General features: G+C 39.7%; 1 protein-coding gene and 1 pseudogene across 3 annotated transcripts in view; both read right to left on the bottom strand.

Annotated features, from left to right (window-relative positions):
* Positions 1–206: 206 nt before the first annotated feature.
* Positions 207–25,164, bottom strand: part of LOC148038658 (uncharacterized) — a 79,193-nt gene continuing 54,235 nt past the window's right edge. For both annotated transcript variants that reach the window (XM_087674142.1, XM_087674147.1), the window contains 3 exons: positions 1,390–1,538; positions 680–811; positions 207–592 (listed from right to left, as the gene is read on the bottom strand). In XM_087674142.1, coding sequence (XP_087530268.1) covers positions 403–592; positions 680–811; positions 1,390–1,538 — 471 coding nt within the window. In that variant the 3' untranslated portion in view covers positions 207–402. The remainder of the gene's footprint in view (positions 593–679; positions 812–1,389; positions 1,539–25,164) is intronic.
* LOC148038659 (uncharacterized) lies at positions 17,282–23,283 on the bottom strand (annotated as a pseudogene). The gene is made up of 2 exons (XR_015689976.1): positions 18,146–23,283; positions 17,282–18,020 (listed from the first exon to the last, which is right to left on the bottom strand). The product of XR_015689976.1 is annotated as an uncharacterized LOC148038659 (transcript).

The raw sequence follows: 25,164 nt of genomic DNA, 5'->3' as shown, positions 1-25,164 counted from the left end.
ATGAGGCAGGAGATTCTATTCAGGAGCATCCCTTCCAAACCTTAACTGAAATGCAAACTCTTACATAAGCTGCACAGAATACATTCCTTTGATTAAGACAGGTTTTGCTTTCAGAAATAAAGAACAATTATAAACCTGTACTATACCTAATCTAACTAAAAGCATCATTAAAGAAAAAAAACAGAGCAACCTCTAATGCACCTTCGTAAAACAGGCAGGTTTAAATTTGGTTTCTGTATCAAAAAACTATATTCTAACATCAAGTGTTGGTAAAAAATGTTACATTATATTGCCTCTTGGAAATTTTCACCTTGAAACCCCATACGTACAACAGACATTGATCATAAGGTCATACATGGGATTTTGCCCAACTAAAATAGCAATTTTGTACTTTGTCTGTATTCATCTTCCTACATGGTCTCTAATGAACTGTTGGATTTCCATTGTTTTATCCGTGATCACAGAAGCCTCTGCAATGCTAACCCTGTTCAAGCAGTGTGTGAATTTAAATGGTTCACCCTCTCTACCAATAGGAATCTCACTGGTCATATCTGCATCTAAGACTGCCTTTCTTGTTACACGCAATTTATCACTGCATCCAGAAACCAAACCATGTGATCAAGGATTGTTAACGAAATTTCAGGCCAATCAAACACCTTCAGCAGATCTAATACATTACATTTCTTTTTCCAGTTGCTTGCGAATGAAGTCTGTTGAATGTGCTGTAATTTTGTCCATCTTATTGCAGACAATCAGCACAGGTATTTTCTTCTTCACTACCCATGCTTTTGACAGTACATCAAACAAGTATCTGCAAAATAAAGTTAGCCTACTTTCAGAAAAGAAATACTGGTTGAAACGCACTCTCAGAGAGAAGGCTGGACAAATGCCCTCTCATTAGCCCATAATATCAGAGCATGCATTTTTACACAAATCCCAATTGTTACTAGCAGCATTACCCCACAAGGTTAGCCTACTAGCCAACACAAATTTTAAACCAAGAACATCAAAAACAAAATTCTGTGCAGTGAGGTGACTTGCTTCAGACAGTTAGATGAATACATCCATTCTGTTGAGCAACTTGAACAAGTTGAAAGTGCCTGCAAAAAGGATAGAACAAACCTATCAAGTGCTAGAGAGGATACATCAAGCAGAGAAGTTGCTCATTGTATATTAGATCTGAGGTTCTAGTGTAATGAATTGAAACTTAAAATTTAAGTTGCTATAGAAAGCAGCAGGGGAGTACGTTTCTAAACAATACAACATACATATATTACAGGGAGTAAAAGGCTCACTTATGAAGCTAATAAATACTTGACAAGCAATAATTTCATCTTCTAAACTGAACAAATTTATTATAAAAATAGATAACCCAACAAAAATACTTACTCAGCTGTTGCTCTGACATTCGGCATGAAATCAGAGGCATCCACAAGAAACACAATTCCTCCCGCTTCTCTTAAAAATTCATCCAGCTTTGATCGAAGACGTAATTGCCCAGGGACATCAACTATACGGACAGGCTTGATCTTCCCTCCCTGTCCGCAAGAGTAAGATTAACAAATATGAAGCCCTAGTAATGCAAGAGTACATAACATGTTGATTTAAATTACCACACGCAGAAAACTATGACTTGTAAATGGAACTCATTCCTTCAGCTCTGGTCCTGATTTGCAGTTTCTAATCCACATTCAAATAAATTTCTGCCCTTCAGTGAATCCTTGCACTCATCTACAGGAAGGGAATGGGCTCTTAACAATTTGAGCAGTTGACACAAACGCTCCAAATGTTGTGACCAAACAGTGTAACCAAAAACTCATAGTGCATTGATAAGTAAGGCCTATTCATGAGCTTTTTGAATGTGGCTGGCACATTGGTGACTGCCACCTTACGAACATCCTCAACCTTAATTCTAACTTGATGGTGCTCTGATCTTAAGTCTTTTTGTGAAGAACTGTGCCGCTTGCAATTGATCAACAAAATCATCAATCTTGGGCATGTGAAATTTATTTTTTACAATTATCTTGCTTGATGCTCTATAATCAACACAAAATTGCATAGAGTTATGCTTCTCTTTCACCACTAGAATTGGTGAAACTGATGGTGAATTACTGAGTTTTATAAAACTGTTATTCAAATGCCGTTCCATTTCTTGATGCTACTAAGCCTATGAGGTGGCTTAGAACTTGAGTGGGCCTCCCTAATAAATTCTATAGGATTGTCAATGTCACCATCCTCAGTCAGCAAACGTGAACTAGGTTATGGTCACTTAAGTCTATGATCTCTTTCTAGTGCAAGTCATTAGGAAACACTACTTTGACTTTAGAAGAACAGAAAAATATTTTGGATTAAGTGCAAATTTGGAACAATTTCATCAACAAGCAAACCAAACAAAATATAACTCACAAGGCTTCTTTTACATCAGCTGTTGCAATTCAAGCTGTAATGTACCCATTATGCTAACCTTATAAACAACCATGCGTCTCAAGTTATTAGTTTTCAGCTCAAGTTTTCATTAGAGAACAATGATACTCTACACTCCCAGTGAGTTTTAGTAAGGTTAATGACGAGCATAAGAGGTAGAACCTACCTTAAATTCAGTAAATACGAAAAACCCAGTAACATTAAAGCAAGACATTAAACTATCAAACCAAGAGAGACTGATGACGTGGACATGTAGATCATGAAAAATACATTGTTCTTAAATTTTTTGGCACATTTATCTAACACCAAGATTTCACTAGACAATATTGAAGGCTGAGCAAAACTAGCTTCTTAGGAGCACTGACATCTGTTGAGCTAAGAAATGAATTCCATGCAGATTAGCCACTTAAACAGCCCCAAAACAAGCTTAATTTAATGACAACCCTAAAACAGGGAGTGGTTCGAGAGAGTTCAATGAAACCCTTATTCAAGAGGGTCCATCCTCATCTATAAATAGATAGGCTGCCCACATTTAGTCTCAATCCCTTTCTTGTGCAGATTTCAGCCATCAGCCCACACATACAGGGCTGTCCAGCCCCATCAACTACTACCACTCCATCTGTTGCTGGTCCAGTGCCTAGCGTCCTTTGCTACAATTGCCGCCCACTGAGTGACACCCTTCCAAGCTGCGTTTGGCATCCATCGGCCATCGCCAACATCTTCATCACCTCCACCTGCTTGAGTTCGGTGTCTCTTGCTCCAAGCAACAAGTGCTAGTGATCCTCCTCATCTTGGCGACATCGGCCATCGCCAACATCTTCATCACCTCCACCTGCTTGTGTTCAGTGTCTCTTGCTCCAAGCAACAAGTGCTAGTGATCCTCCTCATCTTGGCGACATCTTCAGCTTGCATTTACACTCATCTAGGGGCCACCTTCCATCTTCCACACCTCTCCTACTTGCGTTTGGTGCTCCAAGCTATCACCAAGTGGTGATACTTTTTGCAATTGCTTCCCTTATTTACTTATATAAATATTTTATTTTTCTTTTCTTTAGTTGTTGTTGCTTTTTACCCCCAGAGTTCTCTTGGATTAAGTCGGGAACTTTGCATGGCCAGAAGAGGCAGCCATTGGGACAAATTGGACTAATGCTTTGTCTAAGCCTTGGGAATAGATTGAATGGGCACTGAAGAATTGAATGCCAGTGGTTTGGGACTGTGTGCTTAGCCACTCGAGATGGTGCAAGACAATGAGTCTGGCCAAGACAAAAGATGCACATGTGAGAATGCCCACGGTATAAATGTCATTGTAACTGAGCCACATTACACTTTTTGATGTAGTTGCAATGATAAAAGTTGCTCAGAACAACTTGAGGGATGCAAGGGTCACCGTCCCTGAAATTTAGGGAGTTACTATTTTTGGACCCCAAAATTTGTTTGCGTCATTATCTTCGTTTTTGCACAAGGATTAATTCTCTGGTCTGTGCCGAGGTCAAATTATGCTCAATCATGAAGAATTTTAGACCGGAATGTTTAAACGGAAAATTCGTTACGTGTATGCCATGTGTCACAATTTGGGCACAAATTCCCAAAAAAGAGAGAGAGCAGCAACGTTAAATACTGGAGGGGTAAATCTGAACGTGAAAATTTTTTGGGGCTGAGGCAATTTGCTGCAAGTACATCAGCTATGGATAGTACTTCTTCGTCTCTAACTAGTGAAAAACACAAAAGAGAAGAAAATGCCGTTGCTTCCCAAAAAGGAGGCCACCCCTGAGTTTATGTTTGCTGCGTTTGAAGGTGCCATCAACATACTGGAGTACTGCTGAAGATCAAAGGAGGAAAGCAAACGTTTCAAGTTAGGGAAAGCATGAATCATAAAGCAAAAGCCACAAGCCAAAGCAAGGGCAAAACGAAGTTATCTAATGACAGAGCACTATAAAAAGGGGCTGGAGTGATTGAGTGAGGCCTGCGCAAATTGAGAAGAGTCTTTATGCTGTAATTTACAGAGCTGAGCAAGAAAACTGGAGTTATTGGCTTGTTCTGGGTGCCTTTCTCTCCAACAAGCTTGCCCAAGCATAGGCAATTTCTGGACAGGTGTGTATTGCAGATTACCTACTGCTGTAAGTGTGTTTTCACAGGGTTATCACTGCTATAATTGAGTCTTTGGCACAGGGTTTTTGTCAAAGAAGTGGGCTGAAGTGGTTCCAGGTTACTTCTCACATATACCAAGCTCTTTTTGGTAGTATTAAAGTGCTTTTTTTCATTGAAGAGAACATTGTATCTGATGTAATAAAGTTCTTGGGCCAAAAGTAGTTAGAAGAGCAAAACACGGAGTGGAATAATGAAAGACACAAGATCAATGAAAGAGACAATGCACAAGATGTAACCAGGAATAGGAATGCACTATGACAAGAGTTTAATGGTTTATTGCCAGCTCACACACTCCACAAGTCCCCCTCTCTCCATACCAAGAATCTGTAGGTACTTGAATGGATGAATAATGGACTATGGCCACACTCCCTCCTTTTATCGACAAAAATAAAGGAGTTGTCCTACCACAAAATAGGTTGGCCAAATACCAAATAAAGAATAAAGAGAGTGCCCATAAATAAGGCTGTGGACGTATGAACCTATGATATGACCACTTCTAACGCCCTCTCACAAAGCACAAGTGAACAAGCAATGAACAAGAACACCTAGGATGCACCATGGATGCACCATGGATAACCCACCGTCGTGGACTCCACCTGGATATGCCTCAGTCAAAAAGCACTCTCAAGAAGAATTCCAAATGCCATAATCCCTCTCTGAAAGCAAAGTAGTCGACCTAGTCACTTTGTACCTCCTATAGTCACACAAGCTCCGTGGGCAGCTCACCATGACACGAAGATTCCTCCACTAGAGCATATGCATGCCCTTCGGGTCTTTCATGCGAGACCACATGAACACATCATGTTACTCATCAAGAAGAATTCCAAATGCCATAATCCCTCTCTGAAAGCAAAGTAGTCGACCTAGTCAAAAAGCACTCTCAAGAAAAATTCCAAATGCCATAATCCCTCTCTGAAAGCAAAATAGTCGCCCTAGTCACTTTGTACCTCCTATAGTCACACAAGCTCCGTGGACAACTCACCATGACACGAAGATTCCTCCACTAGAGCATATGCATGCCCTTCGGGTCTTTCATGCGAGACCACATGAACACATCATGTTACTCATCAAGAAGAATTCCAAATGCCATAATCCCTCTCTGAAAGCAAAGTAGTTGACCTAGTAAAAAAGCACTCTCAAGAAAAATTCCAAATGCCATAATCCCTCTCTGAAAGCAAAATAGTCGCCCTAGTCACTTTGTACCTCCTATAGTCACACAAGCTCCGTGGACAACTCACCATGACACGAAGATTCCTCCACTAGAGCATATGCATGCCCTTCGGGTCTTTCATGCGAGACCACATGAACACATCATGTTACTCATCCCACCATGAACTTGATGACACACATCAAATCCACCAATAACGAAAGAGCATCGGCATGCCCTCTCTCCATCCACACACTTTCCCCTTTTGGCTAGGAGCATTTGCAGGCGTGCAACATCACTAGAGTGGAGAAGAACCATCAACTTAAGCCATCATTAGGCCCCAAGTGAACCAAAATGATGTAGATATGTACGTGGTCTCATGCTCCACCAAGCATGACCAGGACATCGACAAGAATGGAAAATTACTCGCACGTTACCTCAGTTAGGAGAGAGTAGCAAAAGAAGTATGAATAGCCTTTGAAAAAAACTCAAAGCATGTAACATATAAGCACACACATGCAAACAAGTCAAAACACAAAAGGTGCAGAACGCATGTGAACAACCACAATGACACTCGCATGAATATCAACCACGAAGTAAAAAGTGTGACATGTGAATCGCTCAACCGTGACACGTGCCACTAGAATCACACTGGAGCTAGTATCCTACCCTAGGAGCTTGTTTGGCTAATTTTCCCTATGCCCATCATGCAGTATTGAACTTTGAGCTTGTTGGCCGCCCTTGTCCGTCCTACCTAAAGAGATCAGTCAGCATATGTCAATGCAGTGTTGGACTCCATGTTGTTGCATGCGCCAGACGAGGATATTTGGGATAGCGAAGATAGATCAACTAGATGGTAGACACCCACACAAAAACTGCTGCGAACTGTCATTATTAGCCTAGCTAAGGCATACAACAGGTCTAGCATGTGAACACAGGAAATGACAAGCTATATTCAATGCAAGTCAAATCAAATTAGTACACACACAACCAAACGCCAAGTTAACCAACGTCAACAACAATGCAGTCACGTCATGTGCAAATCAAACATTAAAAATGTAGCACAGTTTTCACAATCAGTGCAGGTCAAGTCAAGCATCATGTGCTGATAGCCTCGCAATAAGCACAGGTGCATCGATGCCCAATGATATGCCACACAACTACAACACAATAGGCAAGATCAACACAGGTAAGGTGGTACACCAGCCAATCGCAGCCTAATCCATGTCAAAAACCAGCAAACGTCAAATCATGGCAATAATGAACAGCCCAATGCATGGTAGGGTAGGTCGACAGGTAGACGTAAAAATAGGCCTACATGCACCTGTTCAAAACAACAGCAACAAGTATGAGATCATGGACACAGCTTCTTCAACAAACCGTAATGTCTAATACCATGTTACAAGAGCAAAACACATAGTGGAATAATGGAAGACACAAGATTGATGAAAGAGACAATACACACACTCCACAAGCTACCTCTCTTCACACCAAGAATTTGCAAGTACATAAATGGATGAATAATGGACTGTCGCCACACTCCCTCCTTTTATAGGCAAAAATCAAGGAGTTGTGCAACCAGAAAATAGGTTGGCCAATTACCAGATAAAGAATAAAGCGAGTGCCCATAAATTAGGTCATGGGTGCTGTGAACCAATGATATGACCACCTCTGTACAAGGTTTTCAAGAGTAATACAAAGAGTTGTTCACGGTTATTTGTTTCTTGGGTTTCTTACAATTTATTCAAGAGTCCTTGTCACAATATTTTCTTTCTTCCATCTCTCTTGTTAGTTCTCTTGATCCCCTGCAAATAGTGGCTTGACACAACCCCCCACGACATTTGGTAAATCCAACGTGAAAAGCAACGACCAAAATCGACAAGATGGGAGACTCTTCAAGATCTTCAAGATTTACAAGATCTTCAAGTTCTTCTATAGTGAAGTATCCTAATTACTTCAAACCTTCGATATGTATTGCAACAACAAAGATTGCAAACTTCGATAAAGTTATTGTCTCCTATGGTGAAAGCCTTGCAATCTGTAAAGAGTCAAATAAAACTTATTTGATGGACGGAGCATATCTAAAAATCTGAAACCGTATGCGGTAAAGATGGAATTCTTAATTTTTCCACGCAGGATGAGCCAGTATTTTGTTCGCATTTGTATACCAACCTTGAAAAATAAAATCATGGAGATTTATGCAAAGGATGCTAATTGGGATGAAATGAATTCAAAAAAGCCATGAAATAATAATTTTTCCTTGAAGACTCAAGCTTGGTGACAAAAGAACTTTCAAAAAATGGATTCGAAAACCCAACAAAGGTTTGATTACTATTGAGCTTATGCGAGAGTTTGAGCTCCGATTTGATTAGTTGGATTTTGTAGAGCATTCAGCTCTTGATTTAGAGAAAGTGGAATTATTTGCAAGTTGGAGACCCCGCTTTGCAACTAGGCCTAGAGCAGTTGTTGGAAGACAAGATAAAGAAATAGAGACTAAAGATAGATTGGCAAGATGCCAAGGATGTTGTTCCCATATTCTGAAGAGAGAGATACGCAAAGCTAAGATGTAGGTCGGATCAATTACTCCAATGTCTTCTTCTATTTCTACTTTCATCTCTACACCTATACCTATGGTTAAACTGTGTATTCCTACAACAATTCCTACCAAAGACGAAACAACGGTTGAATTGATGAAGGGTATACATGACTTGTAGATGAAAATAAAATAGAAGAAAACACTCGGCCAACAAGTTCGACATGTCCATCTTCTACTCCTAGATATCCAAATCGAGAAGACTTTGTCCACCGTTGCATGTGGTGTGACAACGCACAACATGAGTGTAAGGATTGTTATGCCTCTGAAGATACTATGCAGAAAATTTTGATATTTTGGAAAGATGGGAATGAAATCTATAGATGAAGAAGAGTGAAGGTGACACATACCGAAGGATGTGCAAGTTTAGAGGGCATGGATGTCATGGCACCATGTCCACCAAGGAAAACCTTACAGGTTTCATAAAAATACTATAATTTCATCCATGTGTCATGACCAATGGTGGCTAACAAGAAAAATGAGAGTTGTTTATGTCAAGACAAGCATATGACGCGAAATACATAATGCCAAAAGATGTGCCAAGACTAAATCAAAGTAAAACCAAGTCAATAATGACCTGCCACATGTATGACGGAGTTTAAAAGATCTGCAGATCATCTGTCAAAGCCTTGAGATGAAGATTTACACGAACTCAAATCAAGAGATTCAGAATGAATAACATGACCTTCTCGCGATGTCCAGAGGCAGAATAAAGTGGCTAGTTCAAGTGATTATAACAATGACAGTGGGAATAGGGGTTTATCCAAGTGGTTTGAGCTTGCCAAATGTGAAGAGAAGGATAAGTTAGTGCCTTTGATTTTAGAACTTTAAGCTTAATATTCAAAAGCTTAATGAATCATGAAAAACGTAGAAGAAAAGAAAACATTGCTGCTTCCTAAAAAGGATGCCAGTCCTACGTCTGTGTTTGTTGCATTCAAAGGCACCATCAACACACTCAAGTACTGCTGAAGACCAAAGAAGGAAAGCAAACATTTCAAACTATGGAAAGCACAAATCATAAAGCAAAAGCCACAAGCCAAAGCAGGGGGAAAACTAAGTTATCCGATGACAAAGCACTACAGAGAGGGGTTGGAGTAATTGAATGAGGCCTGGGCAAATTGAGAAGAGTCTTTATGCTGTAATTTACAGAGTTGAGCAAGGGAATTTAAGTTCTTGGCTTGTTCCGGGTGCCTTTCTTTCCCAGAGGCTTGCCCAGGCATAGGCAATTTCAAAATCGATTTGTATTACAGATTACCTACTGCTGTAAGTGTGTTTTCATAGGGTAATTACAGCTGTAATTGAGTCTTTGGCACAAGGTTTTTTCAGAGAAGTGGGCTGAAGTGATTGTAGGTTGCATCTCGCATATACTGGGCTCTTTTTGATAGTATTAAAATGCTTGTTTTCATTCAAGAGAATATTGTATCTATCATGGGGATGTGAAATTTTGAGATGCTTTAATCTTGCTAATAACATTTGATTAAATAATTAATCAAATGTGCAAGGCTGTTTAGCACATGTGATGCACATGCAATTATTTCATGGTAACAAACCAAGGACCCTGAGGATACAGTGTGGGTGCCAAAGGCAAAAGTTGTAATAAGTTATAATAACTGACAAGTACTAGGTAGTACCCGATGTCAAATTTGGGCCTAGACTAATTTATTGGCCACTAATGTCAGTGGTGACATTAGAGGCTAGGCGTTAATTAATTAATTAATGCCGCTCTAAGGGCCAATAACTACTCAAGAATACTTGGAAGACAAATTGGCATAGTCAATTTAATTATTGATTGGTGAAATTAATTTTTAGGGCACAAGAATAATTATTAAATTAATTTTCAAAAATAATATTCTGAAAATTAATTTAATAAGTTGAATAATACTGAAAAATCATATTAGAAGATTGCCATTTGGCAAATATTGCCCATACAAGTGAGAAAAACGTTTTTAGGGGCTGATGGAGTCTATTCCAGCCATTGTGAAAGAGAAGGAGGCTATTAGAGAGCAAGGAGATGCTGCTGATGTGATTTGCAGCCACAAAGGATCCGTCCTACAACATGTGACATTGGAGCCCTCCAAGAGTAGCTGACAATAGCCCAAGGTCCTTCTGGTGTAGATGATAGCATACAAGAGGGAGCAGTAGTCTTTCTAGTGGTCCCAAGCTGTAGGTGGTAACTTCCATGATTGTTTGAGCGAGGCGCCAGGAGCATTTTAGCTTTGAAATTTCTCTCTACAATATTCTCTCTCATCCCCTAGTCATCTCTCAACTTATCTTTCAAGGAGCAGGATGAAGGCCAATTCCCAAGCAAACCAAGGGACAAATTGGTTTGGAGGCTTGCTGGTTAGTTTTGATAGCAAAAGGCACTTGGATTAGCGAAGGAGATCAAAGAATCTCAATTGTACTCCTTCTATTTACAATATTAGATAAATAAATACCGCAAGGGGTACCAATTTTGCGGCCAACACGGTGTCCAATGTCCAAGATTAAAGTGGTTAAGTGTGCATTTTTAGTTTGTGTGAATTTAATGCTTGTTGTAATTACTACTAAATCGGATTATTTACCACCCTATTTGAGAAGGCTCGTTTTAATATCTGTTGTAATAGAGTTCTTGGGCCAGGAAGTGTAGTGCTAAGCTATCAACCTAGATAGTGTTTTGCATAGCAACCAAATTCGTTAGAAACGTTTAGAAACAAAACGTCAGAAACGTGTTTTGTAAGTTTCTTTCAAGAGGGGATAAAATAAGAAACGTGGGTTTTTTTATATAGGGATTTTTAATAGTTTTAACTAGGGAACGAGGTTCTAAACCTCTATGGAACTCTCTCTTAAACAAAGAATTGATAATTGAGCTTGAGTGATAATAGAGTTAACTGAGAATAATACATTATACGTTACATATCCATGATCCATTATTGACTTGTCACTTATGTCAAAGTTAGTCTTTGAACAAGCTATACTATGGTTTAGAACTCAAACATTATGATTCATACATATCATACAAAGAAAATTCAAATTAACATGTAAATAGTCTATCTATAATATGGACTGAGTGAAGTTGCAACATCATGATTCTCATTTCAAAATAAACTGACAAAATGACAAAATCGAAAATAAATCGTAATATATCATAAATAACTCATAAATGAGATTAAAGTCGTATAATATTCAAATCGCAAAACAAGAATAGATACTAGATTGACAAAGTCCAATAACTAAACAAAATCACAAAAAAATCAATCTCTCATTCAAAATCTTGAGCCCTCACGAGTCATTACGCATCATCATCATCATCATTATGTTTAATATTGCCCAATAATTTTTGTCAAAAAAACCATATTTTCGATTCCAACTCACCAAAAAAAAATTTAAAAATAAAAACACCCACGTTTTTTACTCTCAAAAACGTTTCGTACTTTAAGAAACGTTTTATAAGTTTCAAATTCAAAGAAACATGTTTCTTAGCTCCTATGGTGTTTTGCTTAAGCTATTGTCTCAAGCGCAATGTATTCAGGTAGGAGAATTTTATTGCAATTGGATACGATTTTCAAGAGTAATACAAAGAGTTGTTCAATTGGAAAATGACAACAACTATGGACAAGAGAAAAGAGAGACAATGAGAGTGTACTGAAGCAAAAGAGTAAAATGTACTTGCTGAATTGAAAGAATGAGAATGAAAGATACAAGATAGCTCTAAGATAGACATAGCTCTAACTCAACCATAGTTGTCAATACGAAAGGTACAATATGGTATAGTACCATAAAATACGGTACTAAATGATACCTTAAGATTTTATAAGGTGTAATACCATATTAGTACAAAAAAAAAAACTTGATTATTTTGGACTAAAGATAATATAATAGATATTTCAAGTCTAAATAGCAATGCTATTAAAGTATAAAAGATGAATACTTAAGGATAGCATGCCAAAACCTAATGTTACATGGGCAACATGCGCTATTGATATTACTTACTACAACTTACAACTACATAGATGGAAGTGGAAACATCATACATAAATGATCATACAAATAAAAAAAGTGTGGGCTTGAGAGAGAGAAGATTAAGAGAAATTGTTTGAATCTCAAATAACCTAATCTCATGGGAGAATCACATTAATATAGCAAGCATTTAGCTCATCCCAAAGTGCAGTTCGAATGGAAAAAGATGTATCCATTAAGTTAGTACCTTATGGTACTAATATGTAAGGTACACTACCTGAAGTATGGTATAGTATGAAATCTTTCGCACATGGTATTAGTGCAACTATGAACTCAACTAGAGTTAACTCACTCTAACTCTAACTCTAAGAGTAGTGACAACTTATAACTTTAGTTGTGTTCACATTAAGAACCAAAAAATAACTAAAGACTAGAGCATTGGGCACTGCCCATAGAATTAGCAAATTCTAACACCCCCCTACAATGCCAATGTGGTAAAATACAGAAATGATCAATCACCAAAGGGTAGCAAGTTTAAGGACTTGTAAAATCCTCAAACTTCTCACAAGGTAGTGTCTTGGTAAAAATGTTTGCAACTTTTTTTTTTGTAGAAACAAACATCAAGCTGATCTCTCCTGTGTAGCATCTCTCTCTGACATAATGGTAATGCACCTCAGTATGTTTCGCGTGAGCATGAAACACAGGATTTCATGCCGCTACAATAGCACTCTAATTGTTAGAAAGAATGGGTGTAGAACCCTCCAATGGTAAATGTAGATCAGCCAACAGTCTACGCAACTATACACATTCCACTGTTGCCTTAAAAGGCTGCCTTGTACTCAGCCTCACTGGACAAAGCAGCCACTCTAGGCTATTTCTTGCTTATCCATGAAATGCATGAACAGCCCAGATAGAAACAATGTCCACTAGTAGACTACCTAGTGTTTGAATCACCAACCCGATCTCAATCATTGTAAGCCTATAATTGCGAGTCTCCTCCCCCCCCCCCCCCCCCTCCCCCCAAGAAATAATAATGCGTGTGACTAAGTACCTTGCAAGTATTTGAAGATCCACTTAACAGCTTGCCAATGTATAGTCTTTGGGCTATGCATATACATGCTCACTTGAGATACTGCATACTGAATGTTAGGGCGTGTGTTGCAAAGATAAATAAGACAACCAACAGCCTTGTTATAAATTGCAACACCAAACACCTCTTCACCATCATGCATAGACAACTTTAAGCTTGGCTCCATAAAAGTCCACATAGGTTTGCAATCTTGCATATTAAACCTATGTAATAGCTTATCCACATATTGTGATTGTGACATGATGATACCATGCTGATTTTGTGTGAGCTGAATCCCCAAATAATAGTGTGGACAACCCATATCTACCATAGCAAATGCATGTTTCAATTCAGCCTTGAAATTTGCAATTTTTGCTTCTAAAGGTCTAGTGGGTAGCATATCGTCTACATAAAGAATGATAATCAGTAAGTCCCCCCTCCCCCCTTCATTTTTAATGTATAGAGTGGGAGCAGTTGGACTCTTTTTGAACCCTTTGTTGGTTAAATATGTATCAAATTTAGAGTGGAAGCAGTTAGACTGTTTTTTAACCCTTTGCTAGCCAAATATGCATCAAGTTTAGAGTACCATGCACAAGGAGCCTATTTGAGACCATAAAGAGCTTTGTTTAGCTTGCATACCATGTACTCTTTCCCATTAACCACAAACCTTGGAGGTTGTGACATACAAACATCCTCATGCAAATCCCCATTCAAGAATGTTGTCTTAATGTCCAACTGATGTACTTCCAACCATAATTTGCAGCCCTAGTAATTACACATCTCACCGTACTTATACAAGATGTAGAAGCAAAAGTCTCTTCATAATCTATACCCTTCTTCTTTGCATAACCTTTTGCTACCAACCGTACTTTGTAATTATCAATGGTACCATCAGTCTTGCAATTGAGTTTAAAAACCCATTTTGTGCCAATGGCCTTCTTACCAAGTGGTAAATCCACAAGATCCCATGTAGAGTTAGTAGCAATAGTCTAACTCATCCTACACAGCTTGCATTCAATATACATCTTGATGAGCTTCGTCCAAGGAAGTAGGCTCATATATCATCCAACACTGAGCTCATAAATACATGCTCATCACAATCGTTAACTTTTGTAAAATCAGCCAAATGGATTCCCCTTGCATCGTGTGTTGCATGTCTAGCAACGCTTCTAGTGTGTTAAGCTAAAAGAGCATCCATTTCACTCTCCTTGAGAGTTCGTAATAGCCATCTCGGGACTATTTTCGTTGCATTTACAGCAGCCCTTTCATGTTGTATTGCATCTTCCACTGCATGTGGCAAACCATCATCAATACCCTCTTGTTCAGGCACATATTGTGCAACAACAGCTTCCTAGATTATGTATGTCTGGCCATTTACAGCAGCCACGAACTCCAAAGAAAGTGCCAAGAGACCCTCAAAGACATCACCAATGTCATGGGTGGCTAACATTTGAAACTGATCATGTGAAAATGCAACATTTTCAGCAAATATGACATCCCTACCACTAACAAAAACTTTCTTTGTGCATGGCAATAGCCCTTGCCTTTCCTTGGGTTTCTAAACGGGGTGATCGTCTTTAGAGCCTTAGTGGTGGGTGCACAATTCAACACATGATTTGCACACTGAAGGCCTTCTAACCAAAATTTATGAGGTAGCCCCTTGCTTTTGAACATACAATGAATCGTCTCCAAAGAGTGTGATTCTTCCTTTCAGCAACACCATTCTGTTGAGGAGTCATTCTAACAATGCTTTGATGCGTAATGCCGTGGTCAAGCAAATATGTCTCAAAAGCACGAGATGTGTACTCCCCCCCACTTCTATCCATGCGAAGTGTTTGCACTTTCAAGCCAGTTTCAACCTCAAGCTTTACAACAAGATGTTTAAAATGCATAAACACATCAGATTTTGCTTTCAGCCCATACGCCCATACTAAGGGTAGTCATCAATAAATGTAACAAAGTAAAGATGACTTCCAAGTGCATGTATCCTCATGGGACCACAAACATTAGAGTGAATAAGCTGCAATTTCTGAACAACAGGCTTTTCACTATCCTTTTTAAAAGTAAATCTATGTATCTTGCCCAAAATACATCCCTCGCATGCATAAGGAGGTGGACTCTCCATTGGAGGCAATGCATCTACCATATGACACTTCTAAAGGATCATCAAACTCCCAAAACTCATATGTCCATAACGAGCATGCCATAGCTCCGCGTTTTGCAAAGCGAGCAATAGAGTAGTGACTGCCAGAGCATTATGAGACTGTGCACCATAGGTATCCAACAAAAACAAACCCTTATACAGGATCCCAAAAAGCCTGAGTGCATAATCCATCTCCTTGTCTCTAACAATGCATTTGTCATCCTCATAGATGACCTAAAAGCCATGCTTCTTAAAAGTAGAGATACACAAGTTCTTTGTAATGCCAAGCACAAATAAAACATCTAGAAGCATGAAGTCAAAGCCATCTGCACAACAATAATAGCGTTTGCCCCAATGCCACAAACATCATAACTACTGTTGTTCATACATGTGACATGTTTCCCAACAGCGACTCAATGCAAAGAGGAAAACAAAAACTTCCTAGAAGTCATGTGCTTTGAAGCTCTACTGTCAAAATATCATATTTGCTGCGTTTCAACAGCATTAAATGCTGAATCAGCCATTCAAGAATCATAAATGACTGCAAGGCGGAAATGCATAGTCCTCCTCCACAAAGTTAGCTGAAGCGTCACCATCAGTACATTTGCTGGTTGATGTCTCTTAGACAACCAAACTGGAGTCTTTTTTTTCTCTTTGGCTAATCTCTTACAACATTCATCAATATAGTGACCTAGCTTCTTACAATAATGACATTTCCCCTTTATTTAGACTTTTCTCTGTCTTGGATAGCCTTATTTGATGGCTATCCAACATCACCCTTTTGTTGATTTTTTGCATTTTGCTTTACTTTTTCTTTGCCTTTGGAAAGCATAGTTCCATCAGCTAAATGCAATGCAACATTCTTCCGAGTCTGTCACTCTTACAACTGAAGACCTTCCAACTCCACAAATATAAGGGGCTGCTGCCCCCACCCCCCTAAAGACAACATCAAAGAGGTGTGCAAACCAAGATACGACTCTGAAAGAGAGTTCAGTGTGATGTTTACCAATTCAGCATCCTAAATGATTTCGTCTACATTGAGTAGTTGCTCACACAAATCTTGTATGCATAGTTGTCAGGTACGAAAGGTACGGTACGATAAAATACGGTACTAATTGGTACCTTATGATTTTATAAGGTACGGTATGATATTAGTACGAAAAAAAAATTAAGATGATTTTTTAAATAACAAAAACCATAAATCATTAAATGATAGATCATAGAATATATGTTTAAAGTGAAAATAGCCATTTCATTACAGAATAAGATGAATACATGAGAGTGACCATCGCGGTTGCATGGGCTACGCAAAACATGCGATACAACTACAGTCTAGTATATCTCATACAAAAAAAAAAAAGACCTATGTGACATGTCATATGAATGATGAATCTATGATGAGACATCATTATCATCATCATCATCATCATCAGAACCATCTGAGTGCTCATCAAGAGAGTCTGAAGATAACTCCTCGGCATCCGATGATGAGACAGACTCATACTCATCCTCACTGATGAGATTACCATCATCATCAAATGATGGCTCCCTAGGTGGCGGCTGTGTAGGCAAGGGGGGGATGTCATCATGAGGCACAAGATGTGAGCTACTAGAGCCCCACCTTACATATGTCTACAAGCCACTCGAACCACCCCTCCTCGATGATAGAGGGAGTCGAATGACCATGCCCCTGCTACCATCTACTCGAACTCCTCGCCCACGAGGACGTTGACTGCGAGTGTCACGAGTATCTACTGCTATAAGCTCTCTATAGAGCTCTGCAAAAATCATCTCCTCCTCCTTGTCCACCTCCTTATGTACACTCGGAAGAGTGTTGCCCGTCAACTTGAATGTATCAACATTTACCTACACATTTACCTACACACTCTCTATCATCCATGCCACCAGTGACTTGTAGGCTGGATGTACCAATGCAGCAAAACCATGGATGGGCGCATCCACGCCCATCTCCTCTCTGCTATCTCTAAAGCATATGCACGCTGTGTCTCTGTGATCACTGTACAAGCACGTGCCTCCGCCAATGCCGCTCTAAAGAAGTGAACAAGAAGGCCCATGGTGGACCCCTCACAATCACTCATACATAACACCCTATAAAAGGGAGTCACGACACTGACAAGAGCAAGGACTTTTTGCCAAAACTGCTCATTAAGGCACAAGTGCTGCATGGCTTTGGCCTCCTCTGTCTCATTCTCATCTCACTCATTCCATAGAGTGGACACCACTGTCTGGCGCAAGGCGGACCGCACCTCATAAAGGCGCTCCAGCAATAACCACATGTAAGCAAAGTGAGTTGAAGAAGGCTTCTTCAACTCGAGTGTGCTACGCTCACGATACATCGCAAGCACCTTTACCTTTACCGTGAAGAATGTGACAATTGATGTAGCTTTGCAGACCACCCTCTTCACCCACTTGAGCTTCCCAACGTCCTCCATGAGCAAGTCCAAACAATGGTAGGGAACTCGGCCTCAAGCAAACCGCCCATGCGTCAACAATTCGATGCATTGTTGGTAACAACTTGCACTACATTTGAGGGGCCCACCTACAACCACAATTTACAAATTACAAGTTATGTATAAATCAAATTTCAATTATGAATCATGATATTATGATTTATCATAATGAAAGAAAGTGAAACAAATTTAAAACGAAAATTGCAATGTATACCTCAATGATAGCTTGTCGAATGTGGCAGTAGATGAATGCGCCCATCGTTTTTCTCCCCCTCTTGCCAATATCTACGGCCCGCAAAAAGTAAGTGCCGAGAGGACATGAGACAAGTATGTTGATGATGCCCCGTTTATTACGATCACTCCATCCGTCGGTGAGAATGGAGCAACCATATTTTTACCATGCGGCCCAAATAGGATGAAGGGCTCTATCAATCCTCTCCTCTTCATCAATCTTTCTCGTCCTCATGTCGTCGTATGTGACACCGGTCCATCCTTCACGCGGACCCACATTGGCAATGGCTTTTACCATCTTCTTCCATTGCTCTTGCTTTAGGACATTGAATGCAAGATTGCACTCGATCACCGTGCGTGCAATTTCAATGTCCGCAAGTCGTTGCCTTTCTCTAAGAAAGGCAACCGATCAACGCACCTGACCGGGTGCTTGAGAGAGAGACGATTGTCTCTCCAGCACCAAATGAGCCTCTACTCTTTGTCTTTTACCAGAGCCGGATACGGATGTGGGACCCCCACCACCAATGGTAGAGGCCTCTGCCAGATCGGTTGAAGATACGCCCACATTGGATGCTTCCTCGTTGGTAGGCATAGGAGTTGGTGCCGATAAGCCACTTCCTCCTCCTCTTGTGGATCCCACTCTTATCCTGGTGAGAATCTCCTCCACAATGTTTGGAGGCATCTCCTTGCATGGAGCAACTTGCCCCCCCGTCTTGGAAAGATGTTGGAGAAGCCAAGTTGCACCACTTGTATAGCGCTTCCCGCAATACTTGCATGTCCAATCGTGGGAGTTAGACTTCTTTGTGTCCCTCTCCACATGGATGGCATGCAAATTGAAGGCCTTGTGCTTCTCACGAGTCATGGTACCAATGACGAATAAACAGGCCACAGAGAGAGAGAGAGAGAGAGAGAGAGATGCTTGAGTCTCGACTCTCAACTCTTGAAAGTTGAAACTTGAGTCTTGAAAGTTGAAAGGGAGGGAGACTCGAGAGGCCCGAGGGTTGGGGTAAAGTTGAAAGAACAAGAGTGAGAGAGAGGGAATGGGAGATGAGAATGGCAAATGCTTTGATAGGGTACGGGATAGAGAGGATGGGAGATGAGATTTGACTCTTTGAGAATGGCAAATGCTTCGATAGGGCGGGAAAGAGAAAGATGAGAATGATAACTTCTAAGTGCCTGCTGAATTGGTGTGGAAGCATGGAGAAGAGGAGCACCTCTTGTAGATGAGAGAAGGGTCAAAGTTCAAAGTTCAAACAGTCAAAGTCTAAAGAGAGAAGGAATCCAAAGTCTAAAGAGAGGGCTGCAAGCTAAAGCCTGGAAGAAATCCAAAGAGGAGCATTAAGTTTTGCATGGATGATGGCTGGAACCTGGAATTTGGAAAAGGGGGGTGGGCTGAGGTATCCAAGGCTTCCCACCCCCCCAAAAAGCACAAAGTGCAGCCTGTAGGAAAAGCACAAAACGTGGGACGCGGAGGCACAAGAAACGCAGGACGCGGGGGCACAGAAATTGACGCGGAAAGAGCACGCATAGGCCAAGTGGCCGAAATAGGCCAGTTTTATAGACATCCCATGCTGATTTTGAGGTCTTACAAGACTTAATATGTGGAATAATTGATCTTTTCATTAACAAGGCAATCAAAGAAAGTGTTTGTACATCTTTTGAGTCCCATCTCCTCTAATGCTCAATAGGAGGAGGAGGAGGGGCACCAGCATCAATAACCCATCCTCTAGCATTACACTGAGGTTTTTGAGGTGTAATACCTCCTAGTTGCTGTGAATCACCTGTCACATAGTCCCACAACTCCTTCACTACAAAAAGGTTGTGGACCATAAAACTCCACAAGAAGTAGTTTAATCCATCAAGTTTGTTGTCCCGATGAGTGAGGACACCAAGGATGTTTCTTTGATCATTAGTTCCCTGATGTACCATGATGTCGATAATAGACAAAAATATGCAGCCAAATACTTCTCTACTGAAGTATAGATTGTATTCCTCAAAGTATCAAGAATCCCCTCGGGACTATGCAACAAGTAACAAACTATCACACAAATGCCAAAGTGTGCCAAATTTGATCCAAATCAGCACTCAGTAAAGAAATAACAGTAATGCACTGTTGTACCACACTTATCTCATAATGCGTGTCCTCAAAAGTATAAATTACAATACTTAATGCCGATTCCTACCAAAATTTACTGAATTTTCTCAAATTTTTATGCTCAATCTAACTATAATAGCAATTAAATGTTATTATATTGTTTATTTACAGCCTTAGAATGTGTGTCGCGTAAAAGCCCCAAATTTATTTCTAAAATTTCAAAGAAATTGAAAAAATTTGTACCTTACAACTTGAATTTCTGCAGTAATATCACCTTGGAGTGCGTGCCAACAGCAAACAATAACTAGAATCTGCCTTATGATGCATGTCAAAGCCTCTTGGACAAAAAGCCCAAAATTTATTGCACAAATGTCGATAAGATTATGCAATGTCAACGTTTTCAATGAAGATTCGCACATCGGACTGCAAATGGGGTAAAAGCCCCATAATTTTTTACAAAAATGTCAAAGAAATTATGAAATTTCTTCGAATTGGTTGTCACTCTAGGAGCGAAATTTGACAAAAGCCCCAAATTTTAAGCAGCACAAGCTGAGATTTCAAAAGAGATGGCCAAAATAGATGGGAAATTGCAAAAATTTTGAAAAAACCTCAAATCTGAGAATTATAGCTTCTACACTTTTTAGGGTTAAATCGTAGGCAGAGCTAAGAATATGACAGGTAGAGGTGAGAAAATAAAGGACAAAGCTGAAAACGGCAGCAGCTCCTCCAAAATAGTAGCTCCTTGGGTTGCGTACAATATTGCGCATAGGACTGTATGTAGAGCTGCGCAGGCTGCATAGTTGTCAGGTACGAAATGTACGATAAGGTTTGGTACGATAAAATACGGTACTAAATGATACCTTAAGATTTTGTAAAGTACAGTATCATATTAGTACGAAAAAAAAATAACTTGATTATTTTGGACTAAAGATAATAGAATAGATATTTCAAGTCTAAATAGCAATGCTATTAGAGTATATAAGATGAATACTTGAGGGTAACATGCCAAAACCAAATGTTGCACGCGCAACATGTGCTACTACAACCTAGAACTTACAACTACATAGATGGGAGTGGATACATCATACATGAATGATCATACGAATAAGAGAAGTGTAGGCTTGAGAGAGAGAAGGTTGAGAAAAATTGTTTGAATCTTAAATAACCTAATCTCATGGGAGAATCGTATTAATAAGAGGAGCATTTAGCTCATCCCAAAGTGCGGTTCAAATGGGAAAAGATGTATCCATTAAGTTGGTACCTTGTGGTACTAATACATAAGGTAAGCTACCTAAAGTACAGTATAGTATAAAACCTTTCGTACATGGTACTAGTGCAACTATAGTTGAGAGAGAGGAAAAGGCTAGAGAGAGAGAGAGAGAGAAGGTTGTGTGTGTGTGTCTGTGAGAGAGAGAGAGCCTTAGGGGAGATAAATAAGAAGGAAATAAGAAAAAAAAGAAAGAAAAAAGAAAAAAAGAAAGTTGTAGGCTTGAAGGAGAGTGGCCAAAAAGTGCCTATTTTTTCTTACTAAACCATATGGATACTTACCATACTGTACCATACAGATCGTACCGTACGAATTAGTCTATACTACATTCAAAGACAACCCTGGCAGGCTGAAAACGGCAGCTGCTCGTCCTTCTCTTCCTCGGGCAGATAGCTGTCTGACAACAACAAGACCTTGGGGGGGGGGGGGGGCACTAGCTGACCGTGACTGAACTAAATCCACACATAAAACCTAGCTCTGATACCAAATGTTGGGAAACGACAACTAGCTATGGTGTTACATTAATAAGGTAAATTATGGGAAACGGGCGCAAGGGATAACAGTCCGGGGGCCTTGGGCGCCCGAACGGGATTTAGGGGAGCCTAGAGAGTTAGAGAGTCTGAGAATAGTAGAACTCACCTGAAGTGGACGGCTGGCAGAGAAAACGGGAAGGAAAGTGCCAGCAACTATCTAGGCGAGGTTGGGAGGAGATACGAGTCTTGTGCCACTATTTTAAGGATTGTCAGACGTTTTCTGAGTGATTCGGCTATTCGTCAGTTTTGTTTCACGTATCCACGTATCATTGGTATCAGAGCCGCCTGGTCCTGCTTTAGCTTGTCTCTCAAGAAAGCTTTCGATTGTCCTTGCGAAGGCTTTCTCCGACACCCACATGTCACACATCACACAGGTCAAGCGAGAAGACGGTGCCCCCCACACGTCATATGGGTCAGGCGAGAAGACGGAGCCCCACACGTCATACGGGTACCAGTTTTGAGAAGATGGTGCCCACACAATATACGTCACACTGGCCCATATCCTGTCACGATTGATTTCGTGAGGCGCAACAATCGAATGGCAGTATTTCGGTTGACACAACAATCGAACGACAGTTAAAGCCTGTCGGACATAGCCAGTTTGACGAATCTGACATAGCAGGCGTAGAGCTGGTTCACGTGACCGTTGGAAAGGGGTGTGTTTAGTACCCTCCTTACTCGGTGTTTCTGCCAATAAGCTTTATTTTCAACGTGACCGGCTCAGTTTGGAAAAGACAAACTATTCCTCACTCTTCGGGGTTATTACTAAAAGCCATCAACAGTTGCCCTATCACTATAACCAGGGAAGTACTTCACTTTGTACGCAAATTTCTTGTATTTGCTTTTTAATTCCAGTATACTAGAAATGGAGGGAAAAGGGAGAGAGGAAGTAATTGAGGGTTCTAGTTCTCGAGACCACCCTATGGTAGATCCCCATGAAACGGAGATACAAGAAGAGCAATAGGAAGAATTTTTGCCACACGAGAATAATTTGATGATCTAACTGCTCGTGTGCAGGCACAGGGGGTTCAAATGGAATTTTTAACTCAAACACTCACCGAAATAAAATCTAAATTAACTTTATTATTAGAAAGTGATAAATTAAGCTAGAAACCTCGAATATTCCATCTTCATCAAAAGATTTGGATGTGACTATGCGAGATCCTAAAGAACCCCACCACAAGTTAAGGGATAATCCAGTTTTAAAATATATGAGACACCCTCAGTTTCACGGGGAGGAAAAAGATAGAAATAAAGACACTATCTTTAATTTTCTCCAAAAATGGAAGGATTTGCACAAACTTAAAAATACTCCACTACATCTCCAAGCGCTGGAGGCCAATTTAACTTTGGGGCCAAAGGCGTATAAATGGTGGCGAACTTTAAAGGAGGCAAATAAAATACCTGAAACTTGGGCTCAATTTGAATTGGTCTTTTTGAAAGAATTCCTTCTTGAAAATGAAATGGAAAGAAATTGGAAAGATTGGGATTATGTCAGACAAAAGGGAAGACCCCTGCTGACATATCTGGAGGAATATCATGAGATAATCCTCAAATTGGAAGGAATAGATGAATTTCAAAAGACAAGAGAATTCATTAGGGGACAAGATAAGGCCTATAAAAAGGAAGTGAAAAGGAATTCACCTAAGATGCTTGAAGAGGCAATTAAATTTGCATTAATCAATGAAGATAGTGCACGTCCAGGTACACTCACTAGTCTCACTGATACAGAGCCCAAGACTAAAGAATTGGAAACCTCAAAATTTATAGGCAAATTTAAAAGGAAAATGCCATTTTTTAAGGGCAAGAAACAACCCTTTGAAAAGAAACAATATGTAAGGCCAAAGTTAAGCCAAGATGACTTTGATAAGGCCAAAAAAGAAAGGTTGTGTTTCAATTGCCTATCCCCTAACCATGCTGCCTGGAATTTCCCTCAAAGGAAAAAGGGAGAAGATAAAGAAAAGGATAAGGACAAGGCCAAGGGAAAAGAAAGACAAATCCATGAAGTGCAGACCCTAGAATTAAAGGGGCATGAAAAGTATAAATCTTTAGAGGTTTTGCACAAGGATGTACAACACAGGTGTTGTATGTCAACTTCTATGTGGCAGCCTACTTTTGGGCCACATGATTTATTTAGAGTGCATGGATTGATAGCTGGAAAGAGGGTTAGAGTCATGATTGATAACTCCGCTACCCACAATTTCATAAATTATACACTTGTCAAAAAATTGAAACTTCCCCAACAAAAGAGTGGGCATCAATATGTTGTTCGTATAATGCAAGGTCAGGATAATAAAATATGGGATATAATGGTATCCAATTTGGAAATTGAGATCCAAGGATATAAAGATAAACTTGATTTCCAAATTATGAATATGGAAAGAGCCGATATTGCTTTAGGGATGGAGTGGCTATGGGGATTGGAACCATCCTTAAAACGTAGTTATCACCATAATACACTGAAATTTGAAAGGGATTGTAAGACTTTTGTGATTCAAGATGAACATGAAGTATCTGATAATCCTTGTTGTGTTCCACTGAAGTTCACAAGCTGATAAAGAAGGAAGCTTGTGAGATATATATGTTATGGTCTCTTCCTATACAAAACACTTTTACTTTCTGTAATATAAAGCAACAATTTTCTTATGTTTGTGAGTTGAATGTAAGTAATGAATTAAGTGGTTTGTTAGATGAATTTAAAGATGTGTTTCCTTCTGATTTACCAAGTTGCCTTCCACCAGATAGAGGTGATATAAATCACCCAATTGACACAAATAAGGATACACACCCTATTTCTAACCCACCTTATAGGTTAAGTGAAACACAGTACCAAGAAGTTGAAAGACAAATTAAGGATTACCTTGATAAAGGGTTTATACAACCCAGCAATTCACCTTGGGCTTCGCCAATTTTATTGATAAAAAGAAAAAGATGGTTCTATGCGACTTTGTGTTGATTATAGAGCACTTAACAAGATAATAGTGAAGAATAAATTTCCTATGCCCAGAATGGAAGATCTTTTTGATTAATTACAAGGGGCAAAATTCTTCACAAAGATAGACTTAAGATCAGGCTATCACCAAGTAAGAATTAAGGTACAGGATGTT

This window comes from Lygodium microphyllum, chromosome 3, assembly GCF_053477565.2.
Source record: "Lygodium microphyllum isolate KBCC chromosome 3, Lygodium_microphyllum_v1.1.10, whole genome shotgun sequence".
NCBI classification, from domain to species: domain Eukaryota; kingdom Viridiplantae; phylum Streptophyta; class Polypodiopsida; order Schizaeales; family Lygodiaceae; genus Lygodium; species Lygodium microphyllum.
The sequence above is the reverse complement of the archived record's forward strand: the minus strand, read 5'-3'. Positions and strand labels throughout refer to the sequence as shown.